A 24,475-nucleotide genomic window follows, 5' to 3' on the forward strand; every position below is an offset into this window, starting at 1 on the left:
GAAATAAATAAGCCGACAAAAATTGGCCGTCTGTCACATTAAGAGCTTATAGGCGAAAAGGAAGGGAGTTGGAGTTGGGGCTTGGAGGTGGCTAAAATCCGCTGGGAGCTGACAGCCAAGTTGTCAAACGGGGGCAAATGTAAATGCAAATTAGCCATAAGTCACTGAGGTTTCAGGACATTTGCGCGGAGCTGGAGTTAAATACAGAAAAAATAATTATTTGTAATTCAATTTTTTAATTAACTATGTGCTAAACGTGTACAAAAAAAAATTAATGTAGTAATAAAAAAATATATATATATTCGGAAATAATTATTTTTAAAAAAAAAACTTAGAATTGAAAAAGTACTAATTTAGTTCAACGAAACGAAACAAAATAATTGTTTGATGAGTTTTAAAGTATATTTCTAAATTTAATATTGAATATTGAAAGTACATTTTAAAAGCCGAGGCGTGACTCCTGGGAATTAGTATCATGCTAGACGGTCGGTCCTTGTCCAACTTTATAAGCGCCGAGCTGAGCACTCCTTTCCTGCCACCAGTGTTCAAAAGCACCGTGGGGAGTTTATTTGGAAAAACGCTTTTTAATTGCGTCGGCATTGTTTCCATTCATCCGTTCTTTATCCGATTGGGCTTCACAGTTTGTTTTTTTGTGCCACACAAATTGCATTGCAAATGCAATTGAAAAATGCAATTTGCAATTGCCTCGGATCTACTATGCACGCACGCAATTGATGCGTGTGCAGTTGACAAATTCAAAAAAAAAGGCGCATAAAAATGCGCATATATCAAGTTTCAACCCAAATTCGGACCTTGTTCATTCTATTCTGGCCTGTCGTTTAATAGTCTCTAATATGTGAAAAAATAGTGTACATAAAAAATATAAAATATTTAGCTTTAAACAAAATTTCAATTTGCCGAAAGCGAGTAGAAGCAATAAAAGTTATTCTGTTTGTACAGCTAAAAATGTAATTATAATTTAAAATTAAAGAAGTTTTTGAAGGAATTTTTGTAACAGAATTTTAAATACCAATTAGATTAAAATCAATTTAATTTGAAATTAATAAACTTAATTATTATAAGGCAAAGGTATTTAATATTATTTATTTTTTAAAATAACGAGAAAAACCTATGATCTGTTGAAATGTGTTTAAAATTTTTTATTCCATATATCAATATTATACTAATAATAAGGTGCAATAAGAAATATAAATAGATTATTTCCTTTGAATAACGTAAAAAAAAACCAAACTAACATATATTTTTGGTCCCTGGGGAAAAGTCTAAAAGAAAAATGTAAAAGGCCGTATATCTGTAAAATATAACAGGAGTGAAACAGCGTCCAGTAAACAATGCGGAATGGAGCACACAAAACAGTGGCTGGCAATAGCACTCGCCCCAGCATTCAGACATTCAGACACTTCTCCGTTTATTGCACTCTTGAAAACCCCCCATTTTTGCATTGGTCAGACAATTTGCAGTGTTGTCTCGCCTGCCAAATTTAACCCGAGGCAGCAGCTTCATTTTTTTTCACTTTTTGTTCGCATTTTTGCTTTCAATTTTTTGTTTTTCACATTTTCGTGCCACACGCCATTTTTATACGATTTCCCCCTCCTGGCCGAAAAACTTTGCTCTCTATTTTTTGCAACACATTTTTCATAATTCTTGAGGCATTTTCCCAACCGCCAAAGCCGCCGCCAGACAACTGCAAAGTTTTTTCCTAGTGTGGAAATTATATTTTGCCATCATGTAATAATCTCCGTTTTCCTTCTTTTTTTATGTGCTCTGCCAAAAAATATATTTCATAGTTGCACTTTTGGAGTTTTGCTCCCGTTCCCACTTTACTTGGTGCTCCCCATAAATAGTTTTCCCGCAAAGTGGGAGAATTCGAAGCGTAAGGGCGACGAGAGAGTCGTAAATATGTCGTCGGGAAAAGTCTATATCATGTATCTCTGTGGATGCCATACATTTTGGGCACAAAATGCTACAAAATCTATGTAATAACTTGGCATCGGCAGAAAGCTCCACAATTTTTGGAGCTGGGTTCAGAAGGGTGAAAAGATTGGGGGAAGAAAATGCAAGGGAGCTTAGTACTTTGGCAACATTGAGACGAAAAAGTTGGTGTCACAGACAGCTGCAATGTATCATGTAAAAGACTTTCTATTTGCATCTCAAATTGTTGAGTGACCTTCAAATAAAAACTTTTACGCATTTGGGAAATTGACTGCATGAGTCTTTTTAAAATATAATATAGTTGCAATTTTATAAAAAGGGATACAAATACATAAAACTAAAGACTTTATTGTTTGTCTGGTTAAAAAATTAAATAATTAATTTAATAGCCAATACAAGCATTCAATTACAAACTAATAAAAAAGGCCAAAGTGCCTTTTATTGTTTTCAAAGTTTCTCACATTCCGTTTTAACAGACTTTTGGGAAAATGGAGCCCCAAAAAGGCAGCTAAATGGTGGGAGTTTCTGCTGTGTCTCTGTGACCACATTGTTGTCAGTGCACAACTTTAAACACACATTTCTCTCATCGTCACAATGGTGCTGGAATACTGATGGGGGTACGACAGGCTCCAATTAGGCAGAGGGACCCCGAGAGAGTTTCTGATGCCCTGACAGATAGTTTTACGGCATCTGGCCAAAGATTGAATGCCTTTAAATCGGAAAGAGCAATGGGAAAAGAAAAGAACTGAAGTCCCCGAGGTAAACAAAAGTGCAGGTCGATAATCGCACGGACGCAGCAGCATACGAAATATGTGCAAAAGGGGGCGTGGTTCCGCCTACCAATTCGGAGGGCAATTGAATTGCTGATGAGCTTTCGGCGCCTCCTGCGACTCGTTTGAATTTTAAATGCAACCGCAGGCGATACAATAATAGCATACGAAATGATGCGCCGATCTCCCAAATGAGGCTACATCTTCCCTAGTTTCCCTTTTTATCCGCTTAAAATCCCCACAAAATCTTCACACTTCCTCTTTGGTAATCTCGAAAAGCTCCCTCGGCACTCGTTCAATTTGAATTTTCAATATCTTCATGTATTTATTTATATATATTTAGATTGACGTCATTTGTAATGCGCATACCATTTACTTGTTGCTTCCAGCAATCAGAGGACACGCCCACTCCGCCTCTCCGCCCATCTGATCACATTGAAAAATCAAGACTCGACTTAGATGAAGTACAGTCGTAATTATAGAAATTAAATATCTTAGTGCCTTAGTAACAAAGTAACTTGCCAACAAATTATTAAAAAACTTATATATTTTATAATTGCAGTATAAATAATTTTATTAGCTATACTTTTATGATTGTCTTGAGTTTTGTATGTCACAATATGTCACAATTTATGGAGAATTTCAAATAAAGGTATTTTTATATGGCAGAAATGTGAAATTTTGCAAGCATATAATATTTTACCCAATTTAGCACAGAAAACTGAAAAATTGGACTTAAAGAATTCCAACTGTAGCACAAGTGGAATGCCTTTAGATTGGAATACGAGGAGAAGGTGGTGCAAAATGGTCGCTTTACGTAGAGCACAAATAAAAATTGAAATTATGGTAAAACAGCTTTGAAACGCGCGACTTTTTGGTGTTTGACGGCAACTTTTATGGCCGACAAATGAATGCAGCACAAAAATTGCCCCAGACGAAAATTGAAAGAGACAGCAACAGACACGTAATTAGCCAACAACTTGAACCCAGGGGTAGAGAGGGGGATGGGGGAAGGGAGGGGGCACCGACAGTACCCCATCAAGCCTTAATCGAAAGTGAATTTGAAAGCCCATTTATATTTCGTTTAATTGCGGCCAAGTCGAATTCAGAATTACTTTTCGATTTTAATTGCGTGTTAATTAGTCTCTCCAATTAAAAGCCTCTCGAACTCAAGAGCTGGCCAAAATCAACTCCACACCGAGCCGGAGCTTTAAATTGTGCCCACAAAAAGAATCTTGAGCTTGAGCTGATTCCTCGCATTTTACTTGGCTCAGTATTTCGAAAATGAAAGTTTTGTATTTTATGGGCGATTGCATGTGGCACGCCAAGAAATCGACAAACACCTTCGCCTTCTTTTTTTCGGGGGGAGAAGCTCCATTAGGCAATAAAAGAGGTGTAAATTGTGGCTGTACACGAATTGGTAATTGGCCAGGCTACAAAACGTTTTTAACTAATTCAATTGGATTGGCCCCATCCTTTGAATCATTTATACATATATCAGCAAACAAAGTATTGCAAGAAAACTATTTACCTTTATAGCTCACCTTTTATTTTCATCTAAATCAAAAACTTTCAGCAACTACATTATTAATTTTTACAATTATCATATTGATCATTTCCAATTATATTTACCATCTTGCATTCCCTCTCTAATCTCAAATATATATTTTCCCTCAATAGTTGCTTTTAAGTCCACTCAAATCATTAACAATGATTTTATTTCCTCTTTGACAAATTATGAACGAACCGCTGCGTTACGTATTGATATCAGAGATTGATCAACTCCAATGGACAATAGAAAGGCTTCTTCTTTCTTTGGCATGTCATAAATTGCATAATTTTCTATTGATGCGATGCGATGCGGTGTGATGAGATGACCTTCATCTTGGATACCTGCCACCCCGTGCCACCCCACTTGTAACCCACCTGTACAATGAACTTGGCCGCCGATGACTTTCTTTTGTTCGATTCCCCCCTTTTTTTTAATTCCTGAACTAATGCTCGCTAATCAATTTAACCGTCGCTCATTTGCTAGCCACACACATGGACTATTATGCAAACCGGTTGGGCGTTTCTAAATGGATGGCCGCGAGTGTCTTGTCCACGGTAGCCGGAGCTTGAGCATCTGGATGTATCTTGGAGGTAGGTAGCTCAATCAACTGGCAGCCAACCAATTTTGGTCCGCTGCCAAGCAGATACAAAAGCAACAGCAACAACTACACGATGCCGGGCCGCATGCCAAAAACGCTTAAAGTGGCGTCGGCGGCCGCTTTGTTGACCCACTGACTGAGATATGTATGCATTGTCTATCGGTACAAGTGTATCTGCAAATATATACTGCAAAAGGTTGCCACTTTTTGTTTGCCAAAGCTAATTAAGTTGTCTGCGAAATACAATTATTTAGTTTCGAACATCAGCTTAAGCCACTGAAATGGTTTACATCTTTTTAAATTCTTTGCTTAGCTGTTGTCGCGCTGCAACCTAATTTCAAAAGGAGAAATATAAACAGTATATGGGCTGTGGCAACTTCAATATGCTCTGTTTATTGTTGTTATTTATTTTGAAAATTATCAGGAAAATAAATTATAAATAATGTTTAGTTTATGGATGTTTAGAATAATGTATTTATTTTGTTTTTTTGTTTGTTTTATTAATTTTAAAATTATTTAAAATACAAGTTACCCTACTTTTTCAAACTCCAGAAAATGCAACATACCCCAAGCCTTTTGGGATAATAAAAAACTTTTCACTTCTCAAGAACTTTTCCATTATTTACCCTACGCAACAACGAAAATAACAACCAGGCGCGGTTCAATGACAACTCTCACTTGAGTTTTTGGAGCTTGTCAAAGTTTTCGTTGTCGTTTATTTCCCTTTTTTATGGTAGGGCCGCAGCTTCATCCATTTATGAAAATTGTCTGTCACATCAATTTGATATTTGCATCCATCAACGACAATGCTTAGCTGTGGGCCTCAAGGCACCGCAAAATGTAAAAGTTTGTGCAAGTGATTTTAACTTTTATAACTTTGTCATTTCTCCCCCTTTTGTCACTTTTGTCTCCGGCTCCGTTTACAATTTCCAATTAATAATTCATAAATATTTCAGCTTCTTCTATGTTGTTTCAGGCCCCCCCTGAAACCCCTCTTCGACTCTTCTTCCAGTGAACTGCCAACACTTGTTGTTCAAAGTGTTTTTCTTGGCAATTTGTCTGCGAGCTGCATGGAAAAAGCTCCATAAAATCGGTAAAGAGATAGCGCAGCGAGAGGAAATTTGTTTATGCTGCCTGGTAATTGGGTTAGCAGTGAAGGAACCAAGCCGATGATGTTGACTTGCATCCGTCAGATGAAGCAGCGCATCCACAAGATACAAAATTCAGCAAGTGCAGTAAATTGGCTTGGGCAGGAGGGGTTTTCTTTTTTATTTTTGCTGTCAGCTATTCCACTTCATTAGGGGAAATTGGATGAGCAGCAGATTTGGCTGATTTCTCACACATTTTTTTATGTCTGCTCTTTAACGAGACACCATTTGATTTATTCACATGATTACGTATTTAATGGTCATGAATATTTTGTGTTTGAAATGGGATTTGAGTGCAAATTTTGTAGACTTGAAAAGCATTTCTTAAAAGTAATCTATCAAGTAGGCGTGAGTTCTCAATTTGTCATATGGGAGAGAAAGGCGGAAATAGTTCAAACAAGTTTTTATGAATAAAGTTTTACATAACTTTTTTCGCCGCATTAACAACACGTACATAATATAATTAAAATAAAAATAAATTAATAAAATAATAAATCACAACTGATTAAATTCGAAACTACTAAAATTGATGTAGCAACTCAAATTTTAAATGATTTTCGATGCATGCGAGCGGTTTTAGAAATTCTGCTCTGGATTTGACTTTCAATTCCGCAGAAACACAAATTCAATAAGTTAAACAAGAAGCTTATTTATATTCAGCACTTCTCAGCCCATTTTCCATTTGGGTAATTTCCAAAATTATACTCCACGGTAGCTAATGGCACATATGCTTAGATAAATCTTCAGATATAGGGATGTCCCACAAGCCCAGCGAGCTTAACCATAAAAACCTCATGCATAAGTCATAAGTAAAACAGTTTCAGACAAAGACAGAAGCGATTTTTGTTTGATTTTATGATCTCTTTTCTTTTTGCATAACAAACAAAGGTGACTTTTGTATGAGAGTAAAAATGGTAAATAGAAAACAAAAGTTACATATGTTTGTCTGGTATTTGTGGGCATAAATTAGCGTCAAACTGTGAAGAAAGAAGGAGACGGTGCTAGTGGGTGTGAAAGAGGAGGACACATCTCACCTTTTAAGCAGAACCGAAATGGAACGTTGCCCAGAAGTTTTGGCCAATTAGTCGAGGCATCAAAGCAAACACCCAGACGAAGTCAGTCAGCCAGGTTCACTGGCATGGAAAATCACCAGGGGCCAGGGTCGACTATTCTTTTTCCTGCACTCACAAAAATAAATGACGTTGAAAATTCATTCTCCAAAATACTAAACCAGTCATAGTAAAGAATTCTTTTTCAACATCAGTATTAACTGATTTTTTAAGTTAATAGTACAGTTCTTTTTCAAAATTAGTATACATGTATCCTTATATTTATTCATATCCAATAACTTTAGACGGTTGCTAATGCCTTTAACCAAATTTCAAAAATGTGTAAGACATTTTTTTCCAAGTGAACTTCTCCCTCAGGTTGTTCTTTCTTTTTGCCTCATTCTTGTTTCTTTTTTTTATTGATTTTCCTTGGGGCGTCCGCTGCCTTGACATTAATTTAATTGTTGTCAGCATCTTTTGAACTCTCCTCCCACTCATGTGTCAGCTGTCAGAGCGTGGTAATAAATTAAAAAATTTAGAGCGATTATGGGCCTGAACAATCCAAAGCTCCAATTGATCTCCGCCGACCAAAACTAGTTTCCTGTTCGAAGTTCGTAACTGAAATTGTATGAAATCACAATTGAATCGGTTATCGTGAACTTGGCATTGCCGAATCGCACTTGGCCCAATGACAAGTTGCTTTTTTTCCGTTAGATATTTCCTAGGGGGTCTTTCAGGTTCGCTCTTTGCTTCTTTATCAAGATTCAGTACTTGGCCATTATTTTCTTCAGCCAATTGTCCGCTTTTGGTTGAAAATCACGTATGTGGCGGGCCTCGTGTTCTGGCATAACGAAGTTGATTCCAAAGTTAAATCGGGGTAGGCCTCAAGTGAAGTAAAGTGAAGTCGCGAAAAAGTCACGTGCAAGTCCTTCCCTTTTGCTCCCTTTTTTTGCAGCTCAACCCTGTCTTATGGAGATGGATGTCACTGCAAGTCCTTCAATTCACTGACCTAATTTACTTAACTTGGCTGTAAGAGTCAGTTGAAGAGAATTATACAAATTTGGATACAAATTTCTTTTCCTTAAACATTTTTATTTATGTTTAGCGTTATACAGATCAACAAAATAAATGATTTATTACATAACTTTTACCTTTTTCATTAAATCACAGAAAGTAAAGCTTCTCTATCCACACTTTTTCTTAATTAACAATAAGTTTATTAATTTATTAACGTTTCTTATCCATTATTTTTCATTTTACTAAATTGTTCGTGGGCCTGCCCATACTGATATTTCTAGACAATACTGTTGTGTTTTTTTTTTCGAGGCCAAAAACCACCCACAAAAATAGCCAAGAGACAGGGTGATAAAGCCAGACAGAGACAGATAACATCTCGTGCTACGATATTAAAGTTGCTGACATGCCAAATTATCTTTCCAAATTAAAGACAAACAACACAACGAAGCCAAGAAAAAAATACCCACAGAAATATAAAACCGAATAAATGTTGAAAAAATTGGAAAGTGATAAATGGTTTGGCCTGGTCAGCTGGCCACATAATTGTTGTTGTTATATTTGTTGCTTTTGTTCAGTTATTTGGCGCAATCTTTGCATATAAATTAGCCAGAAAATGCCTTTTCAAATGGGCGAAGAGAACCGAAGACGAATAGAACAGAACACAACTGAAAAGAACAGAACCCGAAACAGAACTCCAATTTGGCCTCGCATTTGACTGACAGACAGACGGCCAAGTTGATTTTTAACTGGGCTAACTGCGTTGGCCCCCTTTTCGCAGGCAGAAGAATAAGCGTTTCGGGGTCAACTAGCTGTAGCTCCCCAACGAAATGGAGATGAACACGAAGTTGCAGATGAGGATGGAAATGGAAATGGTGGCATAATGGGAGCAGCAGGCAGAAGACACGAGTCTCAGACAACTCCGAGATAAATCAAAAATTGTCGGAAAGCCAAAGGGGGACGAGGTGTTACGAAAAATACCGACTAATGTTAGGCATAAATAATGCAGCAAAGGGACAACGAAGAGATGGCAAGCCCATAAGCCCCCGAGTAATTAAGTCAAAAATAGCCAAGAAAGAGCCACTGCACACGAAAAAATCAAATAAATTGTTTCACTAAGTTTTTGAAACTTATTTAGTTTCAAAAGATGGTCCATTAATATATAATAACATGAACATTAAATTATGTCCTCAGTATAATAAAAATATGTTAAACTAATATTTTATATTTAATTTTAATACCAAAATACATTTGAACCTTAGATCTTTCCATCAATACCAATATGTTAAATGTTTTTTTATTCAATTTTTTTCTCTGTGTTTAACAAAAAGTAAAGTCCGCCGAAGGGGAAAAACAAGAAGGATTGTTGGGGTAATGAAGGGCGCCAACGGAAGTGTTTATGTTTTGAATATTATTTTTTAAACAGAGAAAATCCCAAAGAAAAAGAGGAGCATGGAAAGAAAATTGTCTTGTGTGGGTGGAGGGAGCAGAAAACAAAAGAAATGAAAATCCCTTTTGATTGTCAAGTTCATAAGACAAGAGAAATGAAAATGAAAATGGTTTGTTTCGTTTCGTTTCGGTTTTTAGTTTTTTTTTCATCTTTCACTTTAACCACCGACAATGTGACAATGCGCTTGTGGATAATAATTATGAACAAAACTGTGCCCACGGCCACGCCTCTAGTCTGGGCCACAAGACCATTGTTTGCCAAGATTTTCCTCATAACACAATCCCCCTCCCTTTTGCCTTGATGTGTCGCTCTCACAGCCGTAAAGCCATAACCATCCGCAAGGTATCAATTACCAGACTCTAATGCGAAAATAACAAGCCACAAAGGAATGGCCAAGAAATTGTCAGATAAAGGAAAGGGAAAAATGGGAAAACTGGGTGGGATCTAAGCGGCATACTTCGTAAAATGCTTGACCAACAATAGAGCTGAAAAAAAAGCAACACAATTGCATTGATAGCGTGAAATGAAGTGCAGTGGGTGACAAAAGTTGTAACAAATAAAAAAGAAAAAATCAATATAAATAAAATAGAAGTTGAAGATAAAAAGTGGTGGAACCAGAACTTGCACAACAAAGTGTTCAACAATGTCAATGGCATATTGTCTATCAAAGCTCTCAAACAGCTATTATTTGTTCAAACTTATCGAACTGAAATGTGGTTTTGATGGAAAAATGAATGCTACTGAAGTGTTAAGTTGCAGATAAGAAGGAAAGCGTCTTGTGATACTGATAATGAACTTGTCAATATTCAACTGAAGCTTTTTAAAATCTCTTTCATTCGAAGTATGACATAAACATCACAAGACTATTGTTCCCAATTTTTGTTGTTGCCAAGTTACATCAAACTTTAAAAGATGAAATCAAAGTTAGTAAAAGTTTTATTTATTTGAAACAATATTAGTTAATATCTCCACTTTTTTACTGGCACAAGAAAACACACATTTTATTCACAGTAGTCTTATTTTTCCCTCCATTTGCCACCCAATTAACACCTTGCAAATACATTAACCATTTTCCATTTAGCCACACCTCAACGCAAAACCCTCAACTCATCAAGGCAAACACAAGGGAAATAACTGCATTTGCGGTGAAATTTGTTAACTGGCCAACAGAAGTTGGCAATGTTAGGAGAAAACTGGAAAACTGCTGGACGATGCACCCATTATGACAATGTCAGCCAGTCAACCGCAGCGACCAAAGGAATGTGACAACAGGAAAATAGCATAAAAAAGACAGTGCTCACGCTTTGGGGGAAAGCAGCCGAAGGGAGCGCTCATCAAAAACGCATCTATCATTCGACAGATTGCACAAAAGCTACAAAGATACTATACTGAAGTCCGAACGGCAGCCTCATTTAGCCAAAAACCGGGAAATAGAGGAGATCACTTTAAGAGCTGCGATTTGGGGGGAAAATTTTTGAGGAAGTGTTTAAGATTATCCGGGTTTTAAGATTTAAAAGTTATATTAAAATAATCTTTACTTTATATATGTTACGATTGTTGTTATCTATTTTGTAGCATTTTAACAGGCTAACCTTTGCTGCCTTTAATTTTTTCATATTTTCAGAAATAGCTTTTCATTATAAACCAAATTTAAGTTACGTTAGAATTATTTTCTTTCCAAAAAATATAAAAAAAATTTGTTAGTTAGCTTTCTTAAATGTTCAACATTTTTAGCACTCATGAATTCTGGCAATAGTCTTCGAACATGTATTCTAAGTCTTATTATTATATTTTAGCTTAAAATGTATTTTAGTGACTGGTATTCTTGTTTTGCTGACGAGTTTTCCAGTGTTTTAAATGCTTTTAGAAAACGCCCCCGTTTTAATTTGTTTACCTACCCGGCTGGAGATGATCCCTGGCTGACGCTCTTGCCACCGCTCGTGTGAATGTGGCGCTGGGGGGGCGTGGGCTGGTGGTGGGGCGACGAGGTCGCCGAGACGGTGGGCGTGCCTCCGTTGGAGGAGGAACTGCCGCCACCCACTTGCCCCTGACCCGGCAATTTGCGCTTTGGTGATAGCTCCTGGGCATTCTCGCAGACATTTTCCGTGTTGACGACCTGCTCCAGCATGTGTATCTTCAGCATGATTGATGGATTTGATTGACTGACGTTGTTTTGATTTTGGTTTTGTATTTTTGGTTTTGAAGTATTTTTGGTTTTGTGTTTGTTTTATTTTGGTTTTTCCCTTTTTAAGGCTTTTAGTTTTTCACATACGGTCACTTCACTTTTTTCATTTTGCTGATGAAGGATGGGGAAAAATTGAGCAGAGGTTAATTTTATGGCCGTTTGCTTTCCAGCAAGTGTTTGTCTTTCTCTCTTTCTCTTTCTCTCTCTATCTATATCTCTATCTCTATCACTCCCTGTGTCTTGATCTTTTTCGGATTATTAATTAAACTTCAGGTTGTGGTCACTTGAGTGGCATTATGAAACAGAATTTTTATGTTGCCAGCAATAAAAGAATGGAAATTTAATAAGTTTATGCTGCTCGACTTCGTGGTCATAAAACGCGGTAAAAAAATCTTGTCTTCACAAAACAAAGAAAGTCACTCAAAGGCAAAGGCACTGGAGGTTCTGGGTGGAGTTTGTGAGTGCACATTATTAAAAAGTAATACCCGAGCTAAAAAGTCTGTCCAGCAGAGCGAGGAAAAGCGCGTGAAAATGCGTGCAAAACAGAGAGGAGACAACAAACAACCCGCATATGTTTTCCAGGGGATGAAAAGCCCCGGGTAAAAACCACTTGCCAGTTCAGTCACTTAAGCCCCACGCCCCCTCCTTTCGGGAGCCTTCAATAAACCCTCATAAAGCGGCAAAGGAAAACTTCGTCTTGAACCTGCCCCACTGACAATTGGCTTAGGTCTAAAATGAGGCAAAGAAAATGTGGAAATTTTGTGAGGGGGAGTGAGCTGGAAAAACCACCCAAAAAGGTAATGTGCTGGCGCACGTGTCCAAGTGCCGCCCCCACAGAAAAGGAGAGATGATTTATGATTTACGGCATTGACTAAAGGCATCTGGCCGTCAAAAACCGACGGAGTAACTGCTCCTCCGGTTCCCTGATTTTCCCAACCCAAGGCCAAGCACCTCGCTTAAGTGGTAATGTGCGTACATAACGAGACCTGTGAATGGTATTATGCCGGGTTTTTGGTTTGGGGGTGGTGATAAGAGGGTTAGTCAAAGGTAGACGAGCTGGAATTTGAGGGAAAGTGAGCCTGTTACGGCCAAGAGGAGATGAGCTCTACTTGCTTTAAGCCACTTAAGACTTGGGTACGAAATGTGTTAGTTAACTGGCAGAGGAAATTAACAGGAGGGATGGCTACATGAACTTTTATTATCTTAGATAAAAAACTACAATTTAGTTTTTTTGACCTTTTTCCTATAATACAACCATTATCTAAAATGTCTCAAGGTAAAGCTAGACCTTAAGTAATGTTTAATTTTTAAAAGACGCAATGTTTACAGGTATGTTTTTATTGGTTTCTTTTTCTTTAAAAACACAATTTTGTTGGCTAAAAGTGTATCCACATAAACCAAAATTACAATGGTAGACATTTTACTATCAAAGCATAATTTGCAGTTAGTATCAACTTTAAAATTGCCAAAGCAATGTTTAATTGCTTGTGTGTATGCCTAATCCCCGACCTCACTTAATTGATTGGATTTATCTTGCACGCAGTCGAGCAAAATCCGACAGACATTACCCAACTGATATGATTACTTCATTTCAGTCCTAATGCGCCTTCAATGCTGTTGACCTAAATTGGCAAATCTCTAAATCTTCTCGGCAACATTTGGCAAATCACTTGCCCAGATGGAGATACCTCGGTCGCTCTGTAATGCAATTACCCAATGTAAAATAAAATATAAAATTCGTTTCGTCTCAAATCGCATTAAGAGCAATCAAAATTTATGCGGCCATCTCTTTCAGCCTCAACACGCAACTTCCGTTGTTGCAAATTCGTCATTTCCGCAAAAATGGCAACAGGCAGTCAGGTGAGAATGATAAAAAAAATAACAATAATGGCACAAAAAAATCATAATAAAGTGAATTCAAAATGAAACTCAATTACGTAGCGTAGAAAACAATTTGCGAGCGCGAGTGCAAAATAATTCTTTAGGGTACTGTCTGTCGGCTGCATTATAAAAAACGCATATAGAATAATTTATTTAAATCGGGCTCAGCAACCGCCCCCAAGTCGACGACGACAACCTTTTATGGTGTCATGCAAAAAATCGTACGAGAAAAAAAGAGAAAAATCTATAAAAATATTATATTCGTTCATTTGTTGTTGCGGTTGTTGGCTGTGGACAAATTAATGTCAACAGAATCAGAGATTGGAGGGGGGAAATCTGAGGAATCGTGTGGGCTGCTGGGCTAATAGTTGGATTCCAGTCTCTCAAAACCACCCAGTGGGTGGCCTTTTCGCAAGAGAAAATATGCGAGAGTACAGGGGAATCGAAGGCAAGTGTGTCACCCAAACAATGATAATTTTTTTATTGTTGCTCATTCAATTTGGCAGTTTTATTGATGTGTTGTGATCCGAGTTGCAAATGAAATTGTGTGGATTTTCTTCTCTATTTTTTTTATTTTTGTTTTTCTCGGTCTTATTTCAAATGGGTTAATGAAGCCCGAAGTTTAAATTGGCAGAAGGAAAATTGTTTATGCAGATACTTTGAAGATGATGTGTGGTTGAATAGGACCATGAGAGTTCTACCGAAAAAGATTCGCACAATAGATATCTGCAGTTCACAATTTATGACCTATAAGAATATGTGTGCGAAATAGCTTAATTCGAATATTAAGAATTTAGTCCCAGCCTTGGGTGTTTTTAATATTATATTTATTTTGCAATATTTTTAAGGGGTATCCCTCCATTGGAAACTTGTTTATTATTTCATATGTCTTACATTCAATAATTTATTTAGAATTAGCCTCGACATTCAAATTTCTCCCTAATTTCCTTGAGTCACTAGTTTTTAAGATTTAATGTCTTGACCGATTTTCTTTTTCCACCTACTTTTTTGTACTTGGCCTGACTTACTTTCTTGCTTTCCCTTTCCATTGCATTATCACTTTATCGCCCTGCAATTAGTCAATGATAAGTGTGTCAAGAGCTCGACATACTCAAACATTCGCTAAGTCCTTTTTTTATATTTACCACCACCCCGCTCCCAAATAATTGCGTCAACGTTTCGCAATCAGATTTCAGTTAGTACTTTATGGTCATAACTTTTCGTCGATACGTCATAAACACAATATTTGAGCTGCGGGCGACTAAAGCAAACAATCTATTGAGTCACCAAGTAGAATATTGTTATTTTCTTATCAAAAATGGGCGGACGGTTTCTTATCAAACTCGGAATATTTGATATGCTAAGGGCAAAATTTTGGAAATTTTGTAAGCCGCTCGAAACACTTTGGCAACATCCGGGGTTCCACACGGTTTTCCCACTTCACAATTTTGGCAAGTTCAAAGTTTGGTTTTCTTCCGTATATACATTTCCCTATTTTCCTGTTAAGTGGGAGAATTTAGGTCTGAAAAATTTGTTGCTTGTTACGCCGTTACACGTGTTCAAATATTTATGCCTTGACAAATTCTGTGAACAAATTTTTCTTCTCCTCTACGGCTTGGTTTCTTATTGGGTTTTGTGTTATTTTTCTTGCAGCCTGGCTAACAAACATGAACAGCTGTTGGCAGGCCAAGTTGATTCGGTTTTCTGTTTTAATTTTTTTTAGTGGGGCAACAACTTCTGTGAGAGGATTTCTAGTTGATTGTGACTTCTGTTCTGTTCTGTTTTTGTTTCTGGTTTAGTATCGGTTTGTGTTGGTTTTGTGCTATAGGTATCTTATCTTATCGGCTGACAATTTGGCTGAACAATCAGTTTTTGGATGGGCGCAACCTTGACAACTCCCACAAAACCTCCTTACCCTGTTCGTTGGGGGAGTTACTTTATGTTCAACACAGAAAATGGTTGAGATATTTCTGGCTGTAAGTGATGTCTAATGGGAAATTGATGTAGTTACTAACTTGTAGTTAGTTCTTGATACCGAAACTATTTGAAGGGACAGCTTTCACAAAAGTCTGAAGTTTGTAGGGACGAGTATCGGGTTTGATGATATTTTGTTTTAATTGTTTGATAAATTTAATTACAGTGCAACTTTCCTAACTACATTTTTTATATCGATGTTTTTATTGATACACCATTTTTGTGGCTAAAGTTTTTAATATGTTCAATTCGATGGGACGAAATGTTAAATGTTCAACTAGCATTTTTGGTCATTTTGTGTAAATCCGTTTTGGGCATGCAGTCATTACAGAGCTATTTAAAAAATAACTTCTAAATCGCTCAAGTTTATCAACATCAAAAGAGTTTATTTTTAATTTTCCACAAATGTTACTTTACCTTAAAGAATTATTCAAGGTACGAATTGCACAAGACCTTCCCCCAGTTCATATCTTGTTACTCTGATGATATTTTTAGAATATTTTTCTACCCAAAGGAGACCTTCGGAACACCTTGCTGCCAATTTGCCATAAAGTTTTGATTTACCACCTCTTAACCCTTGACTCCCGGAAAACAAGGGAAACTTCAAAGTCAAATCGTAGCCACAACCTTCGCTAGTAATAATTCTTTAATAAAAATATTAAAGAAAATGTAGTTTCATCATATATTCCAAAGAAACTCGGACACTAAACTGGATATTTTATTATTTTTGGCACAGGTGCGAACAGATCGTAAACAAAATAGGAAGAATATAGAAAAATATCGAGGCAAAGGCAATTAAAGTAAGCACTAAACACAGAAGCAGACACACCCGCCACCCGTCTGAATTTTCCATTTTCAATTCGGATACCAGCCATTTGGCACTGTCCCATGTCATGGGAAAAGCGGCGGCACACGCCCCATAAATTAAATTCGCGTGTGTTTTTGCCCCAACAAAAAAAGAGGTGAGTTGGAGCGTGCAGGAAAGGAGGGAATCTGAGGCTGCCAAGATAAGCAATGGAACACAAAACGCATTGGCAAAGCGGTAAATTTTACAGCAGCCTACAAAGGCTAAATAATTCAAAGGAAATATTCGACTTTATCATGCCCAGCACTTTAAGTTTCATTACTAAGTTTTTCCTATTAAAACATAAAAGCGTTTACTGAAATAATCGGAATGGGCTTAGGTATGTTTATTCAAAATATATGAAACAAAAAATAATAGAGAATAAATTTACATATATATCTTTTGTAAAAAATTTAAATACCACAATACTATTTCCTTTTAAATACCTTGCCTATTTGCTTAATTTTTTTTGAGAACTTTTAAACTCAAAACTAAAATGATTTTAAAATTGCTAATCAGTAGCTCCATTATATTTTAATTAAAAAAAAAACAATATACCCTGGCTTTTTTAAGTGATAGGCATTAAAGGAGATTCCAAAATCAATGCAGGCGAATGACACGACGAGGTTTCGCCCTCTCTCTTTGATGCCCTCTCCCGCCTTCTCTTTCTGAGCCAAGCTTTTGTGCTGGCTGCACTTCAACTTGAACTCGAGTGACGGTGACGGTGAGAAAGAGAGGGGTGGTGAAAAGTGAAAGAGATGACAAGACAATTGATGGGCCAGACAGACGCAGAACGATGAAATGTCAGGCGAAGAATCTGGAGAGCGGAGGAGAGGAATCCGTGAAGCGGAGAAGCCAGCGAAGAATCAGAAGCAGATAGCAAGAGATATGGCCAAAAAGCAGCTGTTTTCTTGGGATTGTTTTTCTCAGCTTTCTGTTATTGTCCGTATTTTCACACCGAGAGACAAGGCCAATTTGCTTCTAGAGTTCATTTACATTCCGCATCGCTGAGGTTTACTTTACATCCCAATTCAATGGGCCAGCACTTCTTCTACAGACTTTTCCCCGTCCCACAAAAAATAAAGGTATCTGTCAAAAGGCAAACATCCGATTCGAGCTGCGAGAATCTCTTCACGAATGGCATGAATATTTGATGAGCTTGTCGTTTACCTTTTTCGCCCTCGGAACAAACTGCAACCAAAATTCAGAGCCCCAAAAATGCAACAGGCAAAAGCAAACAAAGAAAAAAAGAGCTGGGGAATCCAGGTGAGCAGGGAATGGGAGCAGATTGCCAAAAGCGGGAGATAAAGTGAAGAATGATTTCCGAACGATTTTTTCTGAGAAAAAATGGATACGCTAGAAAAAATACCCTACATTTGGCGCCCTTTTCAGATTTTTAACTACATATTGTGCGAATGTTTACTGGAAGTTATATATAACTTGTACTTTACCTATTATAAGTTCTATAAATGCGTTATTAAAATACAGAAAAACAAGAACTTTATAAATTGGATAACCCCTGTGTTTTAAATTTAATGTGTTAAAGTTAATGACGCATAATAAATACATATATCCTATGTCTATAAATCATTACTAAATATAGATTAAGTTTAGTATGAATACATCGCCTATAAACATTTATTTAAATTTAATAATTAATAATTTTGTAAATTTTAAAGTAAATGTAAATTTCTTCTACCAAAACGGCATTTCTGCCTAATACCTTTTTATTACTAAAGCGAAATGAAAACTTGGGCCAGCTGATGTCCATAAAAAATATGTTTTTTATGACAGCACCACTCAAACATCTCGTATTACCCCGCATTTTCGAAAGAGCAACAGAAAATCCAGAAAACTGCAGCTGGGAATGCAGTGAAAATGGAAAACAACCAAAACAGCAGTCACAAACTCACACACATACATAAGCCAATAAATATTTTTGCAAAACTGCAGCAAGACAAAAATCGAAAAAAAATTTAACGAAAATGAAAAGTCAACAACAGAAAACTCGGCAACAACAAACTGAAATCATTTCAGGCCAAACCCGTTTCAAAAGCCAAAAAGAAATTCACGTGCTCTGCAAATTTACCATATTTTTTTCACTTTTTGCCGTTGGCAATGCATATTAACAACAAAACAACAACAACCAGCTTGATAACAGGCAGTAGCATAAAAAAATGGGAGGAGCAGAAGCAGAAGGAGCAACATTGTCATTTAACGGGACAGACGAACAGGGCGCAAAAAGTGGAGGAAAAATGCGTGAATTTGAATTTGCATTTTTGCAAGTCGGAAACGAGAATCCAAAGAGAAGTAAGCGGGGTTTCCAAAAGGAGATGATTCAGAATATGGTTATAAAGTTACACAAAATTCTTCTTTTCTTTCACATTTATGTATAAAAAATTAAAATATTACAGATATCAGAATGTTTTTATATGATGTTGATTTTTAAGAGCACAAAACAATTTTGGAAGCATGTGAAACTAACTTTTCTTATCTTTTAAAAAAAATCACTTGTTTCGAGAAATTCTCAACGCATTATACATACATTGAGAAATCAACTGTTTAAAAAATCACTTGTTTCTAAAAAAAAATTGGAAACCTTAAATTTGGAATATCTTTTTCGTTTTTCATCGCACTAAAGAATACCTGATGATCCTGTTTATGATCTTCAATTGTTTTCACCCCCTAATAAAAATTTGAAATTCAAAAACCATTTCCACTTGTCGAGGTAACTATATACATAACTTCAATCACCTCACATAACCTGCACATAAATCACAAAAAACCAAAATAAAATAATAACGTAAACCGATTGCAGAGAGATAAAATGGATATATGTATATAAACCGAAAAGCACACGTAATAATCATGCGTGACGCATTTTAATCGAACTCCAAAAACACAAAAACTCGGGAACCGGCAAAAACGAGATGAAGAAAGAGAGAGAAACGAACTACAACTGATCTTTTTGTGGTTATTTCTTTTATAAATATTTCTCATTTGTTGTTTTTTTCAGAGCTTTGACATTTGTGGTGATTATGTTATTCCGTCATTTTTTGCACTTGCTATTAAATGGCATTTTCGTAATTGAATTGCACAAAACATTACGAACACAATTTCACTTATTTTCAACACTTTCTTCGCTTCTTTTTTTGGATTCTTTGCTCGTTAAATTTCAATTTCAGTCAACGATTTTTGTATCAAAATTTCACTTTAGGGGACGTGCGGGTATTTAAAAAGCAGTTATTTTGACAGCCTATTTTGTTTTCTTTTTTTTTTCTTGCCATATGACACCTCTGCCACTTTCGCTTCTAATTTTTTTGATAAGGGCACCAAATGCGATTTCAATTTGATTGCTATTTAAACACACACATTCATTTGTAACTTTGTTAGACGTATTGTTTGGCTTTGTTTATTGTTTGCTAATTTTATTGTTTTCTTTGGTTACTTTCTTATAGAAACAATTACTTTTTTTTCAATTGTATTAAACACCGTAATATTAAGTATCCATACGATTTTGTAATTTGATTATTTTAAATTGTTTTTATTTTTATTTAGCTTTAAACTGTTATTCACAATTATAAATTACCTTAGCACTTTCACATTTTGTAAAATTCGTTTTACAATTTTTTTATTTCTGTTATTCTTTGATTTTGGCTATATTGTTTACGTTTTGTTTTGCTTATTTTGCGCTGCTCTTCCTGCTTTCAACTGTTGCTCTCTCCACTGGCGACTGCTTTGCGATTTACCGATGCCGTTTTTGACTAGCTTATGCAGAAAAAGAAGCAGGACCGGAAACCCGAATTACGCTACGATTCCTGTTCCGATTTCCGATTTCAGGATTTACCGACGCAGTCGCGCACGCACACACAGACGGACAGGCGAGTCGCACGCCCACACGAGTCGATTTCTGAAACGGGTATGCGGCGAAATACTGAAAAGCTGCGAGTTTGGCCCCAAAGCGGCAACAACAACACCGCTCGCACGTTGCGCACGAAGCTCAGATTTCAGGTTCCACGAATGCGTTCCACAGAACCGACTCTCCCGCGCTCCAGTTGGCGCTCTTCACTCTCTCGTTTTGGTGACAGTACAATGGGGGGCGTAGTAATAGGTAAAACATATTTTCCTGCTTTCTTGTAAAGTTTGTTTATGTTATAAGTTTTAGATTACGTACGTAAATTAATTCGTAAAGTACATTAGGAAACTCTGAATTTTAACAAACTAACAAACCAAACTAACCAATTCTTAACAAAGTAACCAAATTTATAAGATATATAAGTTTTCAAAAATACGAACAAAACTTTGAGTATAAAAAATTGTAAAATGATTTAGATAAAATACAGAGCTGTTATTGATTTCACTGTAAATGTAATTTCTTGTTGTTAAGTTAATAAAAAAAGTACAATTTTTCAAAAAGCTATTGCTACTAATTTGACCTCATTTGTACTTGGAAATTGCAATTGTGTGAAAGAGAGAAAGATAGACAGAGAGAAAGATAGACAGAGAGAAAGAGAGTGGGTGAACTGCAGTTTGTGTTGTGCTCTTATTGTTTTTGCTGCTTTTATGGGGGCGAAATTCTTGTTTATTTACATTTATTTACATTCCAAATGCGCGCAGTTTAAGCAAACAGCAAGAGGTGGTAGAAGGGAAGGCGAGGAGTGCGAGGAAGATGGAAGCAGCCCGCATTAGCCAAAGTAAACAGTTTGGAAAACAATGCAACTCAAAGGATCCGGCAGTTGCATATTGGAATATTTGCACAGTGTATCCCAAAAGTATGCAGAAGGCAATGCTTTTCCACCACAGAGAGATAACGAAAACACACTGAGATACCGGCGTGGGACACAAATACACAAGTAAACAGAGGCACGAGTCAAGAAAAAACAAACATTTGGCGTTCCATATGTTTTTTTTTGTTTTTGGTCGCCTGGGAGAGTAACAACAACTCCCACAATCTATTTTTCTATCTCCCTCTCTTATTGGAATGAAAACATAAACAGTTTATTTTGTACACTCAGCGAAAAAATCCAACCCCTCTCGGCTTGTAAAAAAAACCTTTCAAGAAAATAGCACTGGAATAACAACTGGAAAGTTCTCTGTTCGTAATTAGCACCTTCAAATACCTTCGTTAAAAATTAAGATTTTTAACAGGTTTAATTTTATGCAAAATGTAAGATGCCTCAAAATAATTTTAATACTAAAAATGATTTTTTTTAAAGCAGTTTCTGATTTAAAGAGGGGGTTTTTCCGTTTTTTAAGGCGAAAGCCGACCTGTTTTATTTACAGATTTGGATTTCAGTGTGACAACATTCCAAGCTCCACCACGCGCTGTGGACTGGATGTGGATACTGGAAGTTCAACTGTCTACCCGAGCCGAAAAATACGAGAACAGCCGAGAGAGGGCTCCATCACAAATAGCCTCTCCCACTCTCACCCGAAATGCATACGCAATCCACAAAGTGACGTCGTCTTTTGCGGCGGCGTGTTGCACTTGTTCGCTCCTCTTCATTATCCACATGCTTGTGGTTGTTGTTGGCGGCTGATAACAAACAGCTGATAACCACAAGATAAACCGCAGCTGCGAGGGGCGTTTCGAAAACCAGAAAACAGATAACCAACTGTTGCATGCCCCAAATTTTTGGGGTTACACATCAAACGATATACCGCTAGACAATGGATACTACTTACTGTATTTTGTTGGCTTTATAGGTAAGTGGCTAAGCATATATTTGCATATTTAATTAATCTTACTAAAGAGTATTCTACTTCCCAATTTAAGTGTTTTTAAATTGTCGAACTTTAAAGCTAAGTTAACTTTAAAGCCTAAGTTAACATTTTTGCCTAGACGAATTTTAAGAACCTTGTTTTATATTTATGGCTTAGTCCACTTACCTTAGTGGTTCTGTCAGCAGGTCTAAATCTTCGAGTCTCTGATATTGCAACTGCCTAGCGCTTGAAGTGCTCGATCTGCCTCCCGATCCTCCTAAAACTGTTGCGGAGTTCGATGAGTGGCGACGATACTCGGCGAAACTCTCGCTTTTCCGGAGACCGGGAATTTTTCCGGAGCTATTGCGCCAGTACTTGATCATCCGGTGAAGGGCCTTGGGCGAACTCGTAGCCGACGATATTTCATTGCCACCCACGAGCAGCGGGGGCCCATGATCAACCAATGTCCTGTAGGAGCTCATTCTATAAGCAAAACATTTTTCAAGTCGATATATTTATAATCAGTATGTTATGTTAATAAACACTTACATAGTTAACAAGCTATTTTATGTTCTGCGATCTTAAATTACATTTAACATTTAACGAATTGTATTTATTTTACTTTTGTTTAATAACATTCAAAACTATTTTTTTATGTTTCAATTAATATGCTTTACTTATAAACTTATTGTTAAAAGATTGAATATGTACTAAACATCCACATTTTATTATCTGACGATTACAATAATTTAATGGTCGATACATTTTAATAAACATAGGTAGCCTAATAAATTTTCAGCTGGTTTTTCATTTATCACCAATCATTTTATAGTTATCATGCTGTTATTTTTTTCCATTATTTAATTATAAAATCGCGTTTCGTTTCTGGTTCGTTTTGAAGTCGCGTCGCGCCGCCTTCGATTTTCCGACTGACCGCAACAAAGAATCGGAACAGAGCCCCCAGAACAGACCTCCGTAGAACCGAGCTCAGCATTATCTGGAGCCATTCTCCCTCGCTGTTTTTTGCTCTTTCTCTCTTTTGCTTTCCATTGTTTTTATTACTTCGCACGTTTTATTGCTAAGTTTTTTTTTCTGAATTTACTTATATTTCTTGCAATTGCATTATTTTAATTATACCCGGTACATAAATTAAAAAGGCATATATAGTTGGCGATCGTATTGAATTACGTTCAAGAAAGTCTATAAACTATTTTACCATTTCCACTTTGTGCTTCGCTCCGCATTTAAATTCCCATACTAAAGATAATTTTAACAAGAATGTCACTTAGTATAAAGTTTAAGATAGCCACACAAACAAGTGGATATATCAAAAATAAATATTTAATTTTGAAGCATGTACTAGGTATTTTATACATAGTTCTTGAACTCAACCTAATCGTTATTACTTGTTTTGTTTTGCATTTCAATTTTGTTTTTCTGACGATAAATGGCCAAGCTGTGATTCCGCTAAGTCGGCGCTTTTTTATTTTATTGCTGTCGATATACAAATTAGGTGTAATTTGTTAATACAGAGTCTTTATTTATTTTTATTAACCCTTTCCAGCTATTGTTTATCCGCCCCCTTTAACACGCCCCATGAATAGAACCCATTGTCTAGTTCAATGCTCCAATCAATCACTACACAGACTTTAGTTAAACAATTAAACAATCCATCAACCTTTTTTTCTTATCTCTTCGGAAATTCAGCCTTACACTCGTTTGACATTTTCAGGTGCTGGAAAATTTAAATGCCCATTTTAAGAACCGATTTCATGCTCATTTTTCCCATCCCTCTGCCACTTGTAATCGGAAAAATAAATGCAAGAAGGACTGGGAATTTAAATGTATCATCAATGCATCAATGAGTAAAGCTGGGTTTACGATTCTGCGGGTCACCGCCGAGAACTTTAATGGTTCTCGAAAAGAGGGTGATAAGGAAACAGACTTCGGGGCGTCGCAATATGGATTTAAATGTGGGATGGGGAAATGGACGCAATCACAAGGGTATGGGGGGATAGATGTAGTGGGGAAAAAGCAGTTCGACAGCTACTAAATGCCGCAGCAATCGAGTTATCGGGTAATCGAATATCCAGCAAATCAGATAAATCAAAACATGCAAAACAAATCGCTTGATAAGAGAGCTGGCAAGGACAAAAGTGTAAAAAAAAGTTACCAACTATTCAGTAACTGGCTTAGCTGACTTTAAAATTCAAAATATTGCAAAGCTTATGAGATACTCATTTATAAGCCTATTACATTTTATATATATTTTTTTTTAAATAGAGAAGCATTTAAATACAAATAATTATTTTATTTATTTATTTATATGGGCACACCAATTTTTCGTTTCTTTT

General features: G+C 36.5%; 1 protein-coding gene across 2 annotated transcripts in view; it reads right to left on the minus strand.

Moving 5' to 3' along the window:
- LOC108138104 (rap1 GTPase-activating protein 1) overlaps positions 1–22,618 on the minus strand; it is an 85,092-nt gene extending 62,474 nt beyond the window's left edge. The window contains exon 1 of one of the 2 annotated variants that reach the window (XM_017260099.2): positions 22,308–22,618. In XM_017260099.2, coding sequence (XP_017115588.1) covers positions 22,308–22,603 — 296 coding nt within the window. In that variant the 5' untranslated portion in view covers positions 22,604–22,618. Of the gene's footprint in view, positions 1–11,432; positions 11,762–22,307 lie in introns of those variants that run through there. The other variant, XM_017260100.2, reaches the window with a different exon arrangement.
- Between the last annotated feature and the right edge of the window lie 1,857 nt (positions 22,619–24,475).

This window comes from Drosophila elegans, unplaced genomic scaffold (assembly GCF_018152505.1).
Source record: "Drosophila elegans isolate 14027-0461.03 unplaced genomic scaffold, ASM1815250v1 contig_814, whole genome shotgun sequence".
Taxonomy (NCBI): domain Eukaryota; kingdom Metazoa; phylum Arthropoda; class Insecta; order Diptera; family Drosophilidae; genus Drosophila; species Drosophila elegans.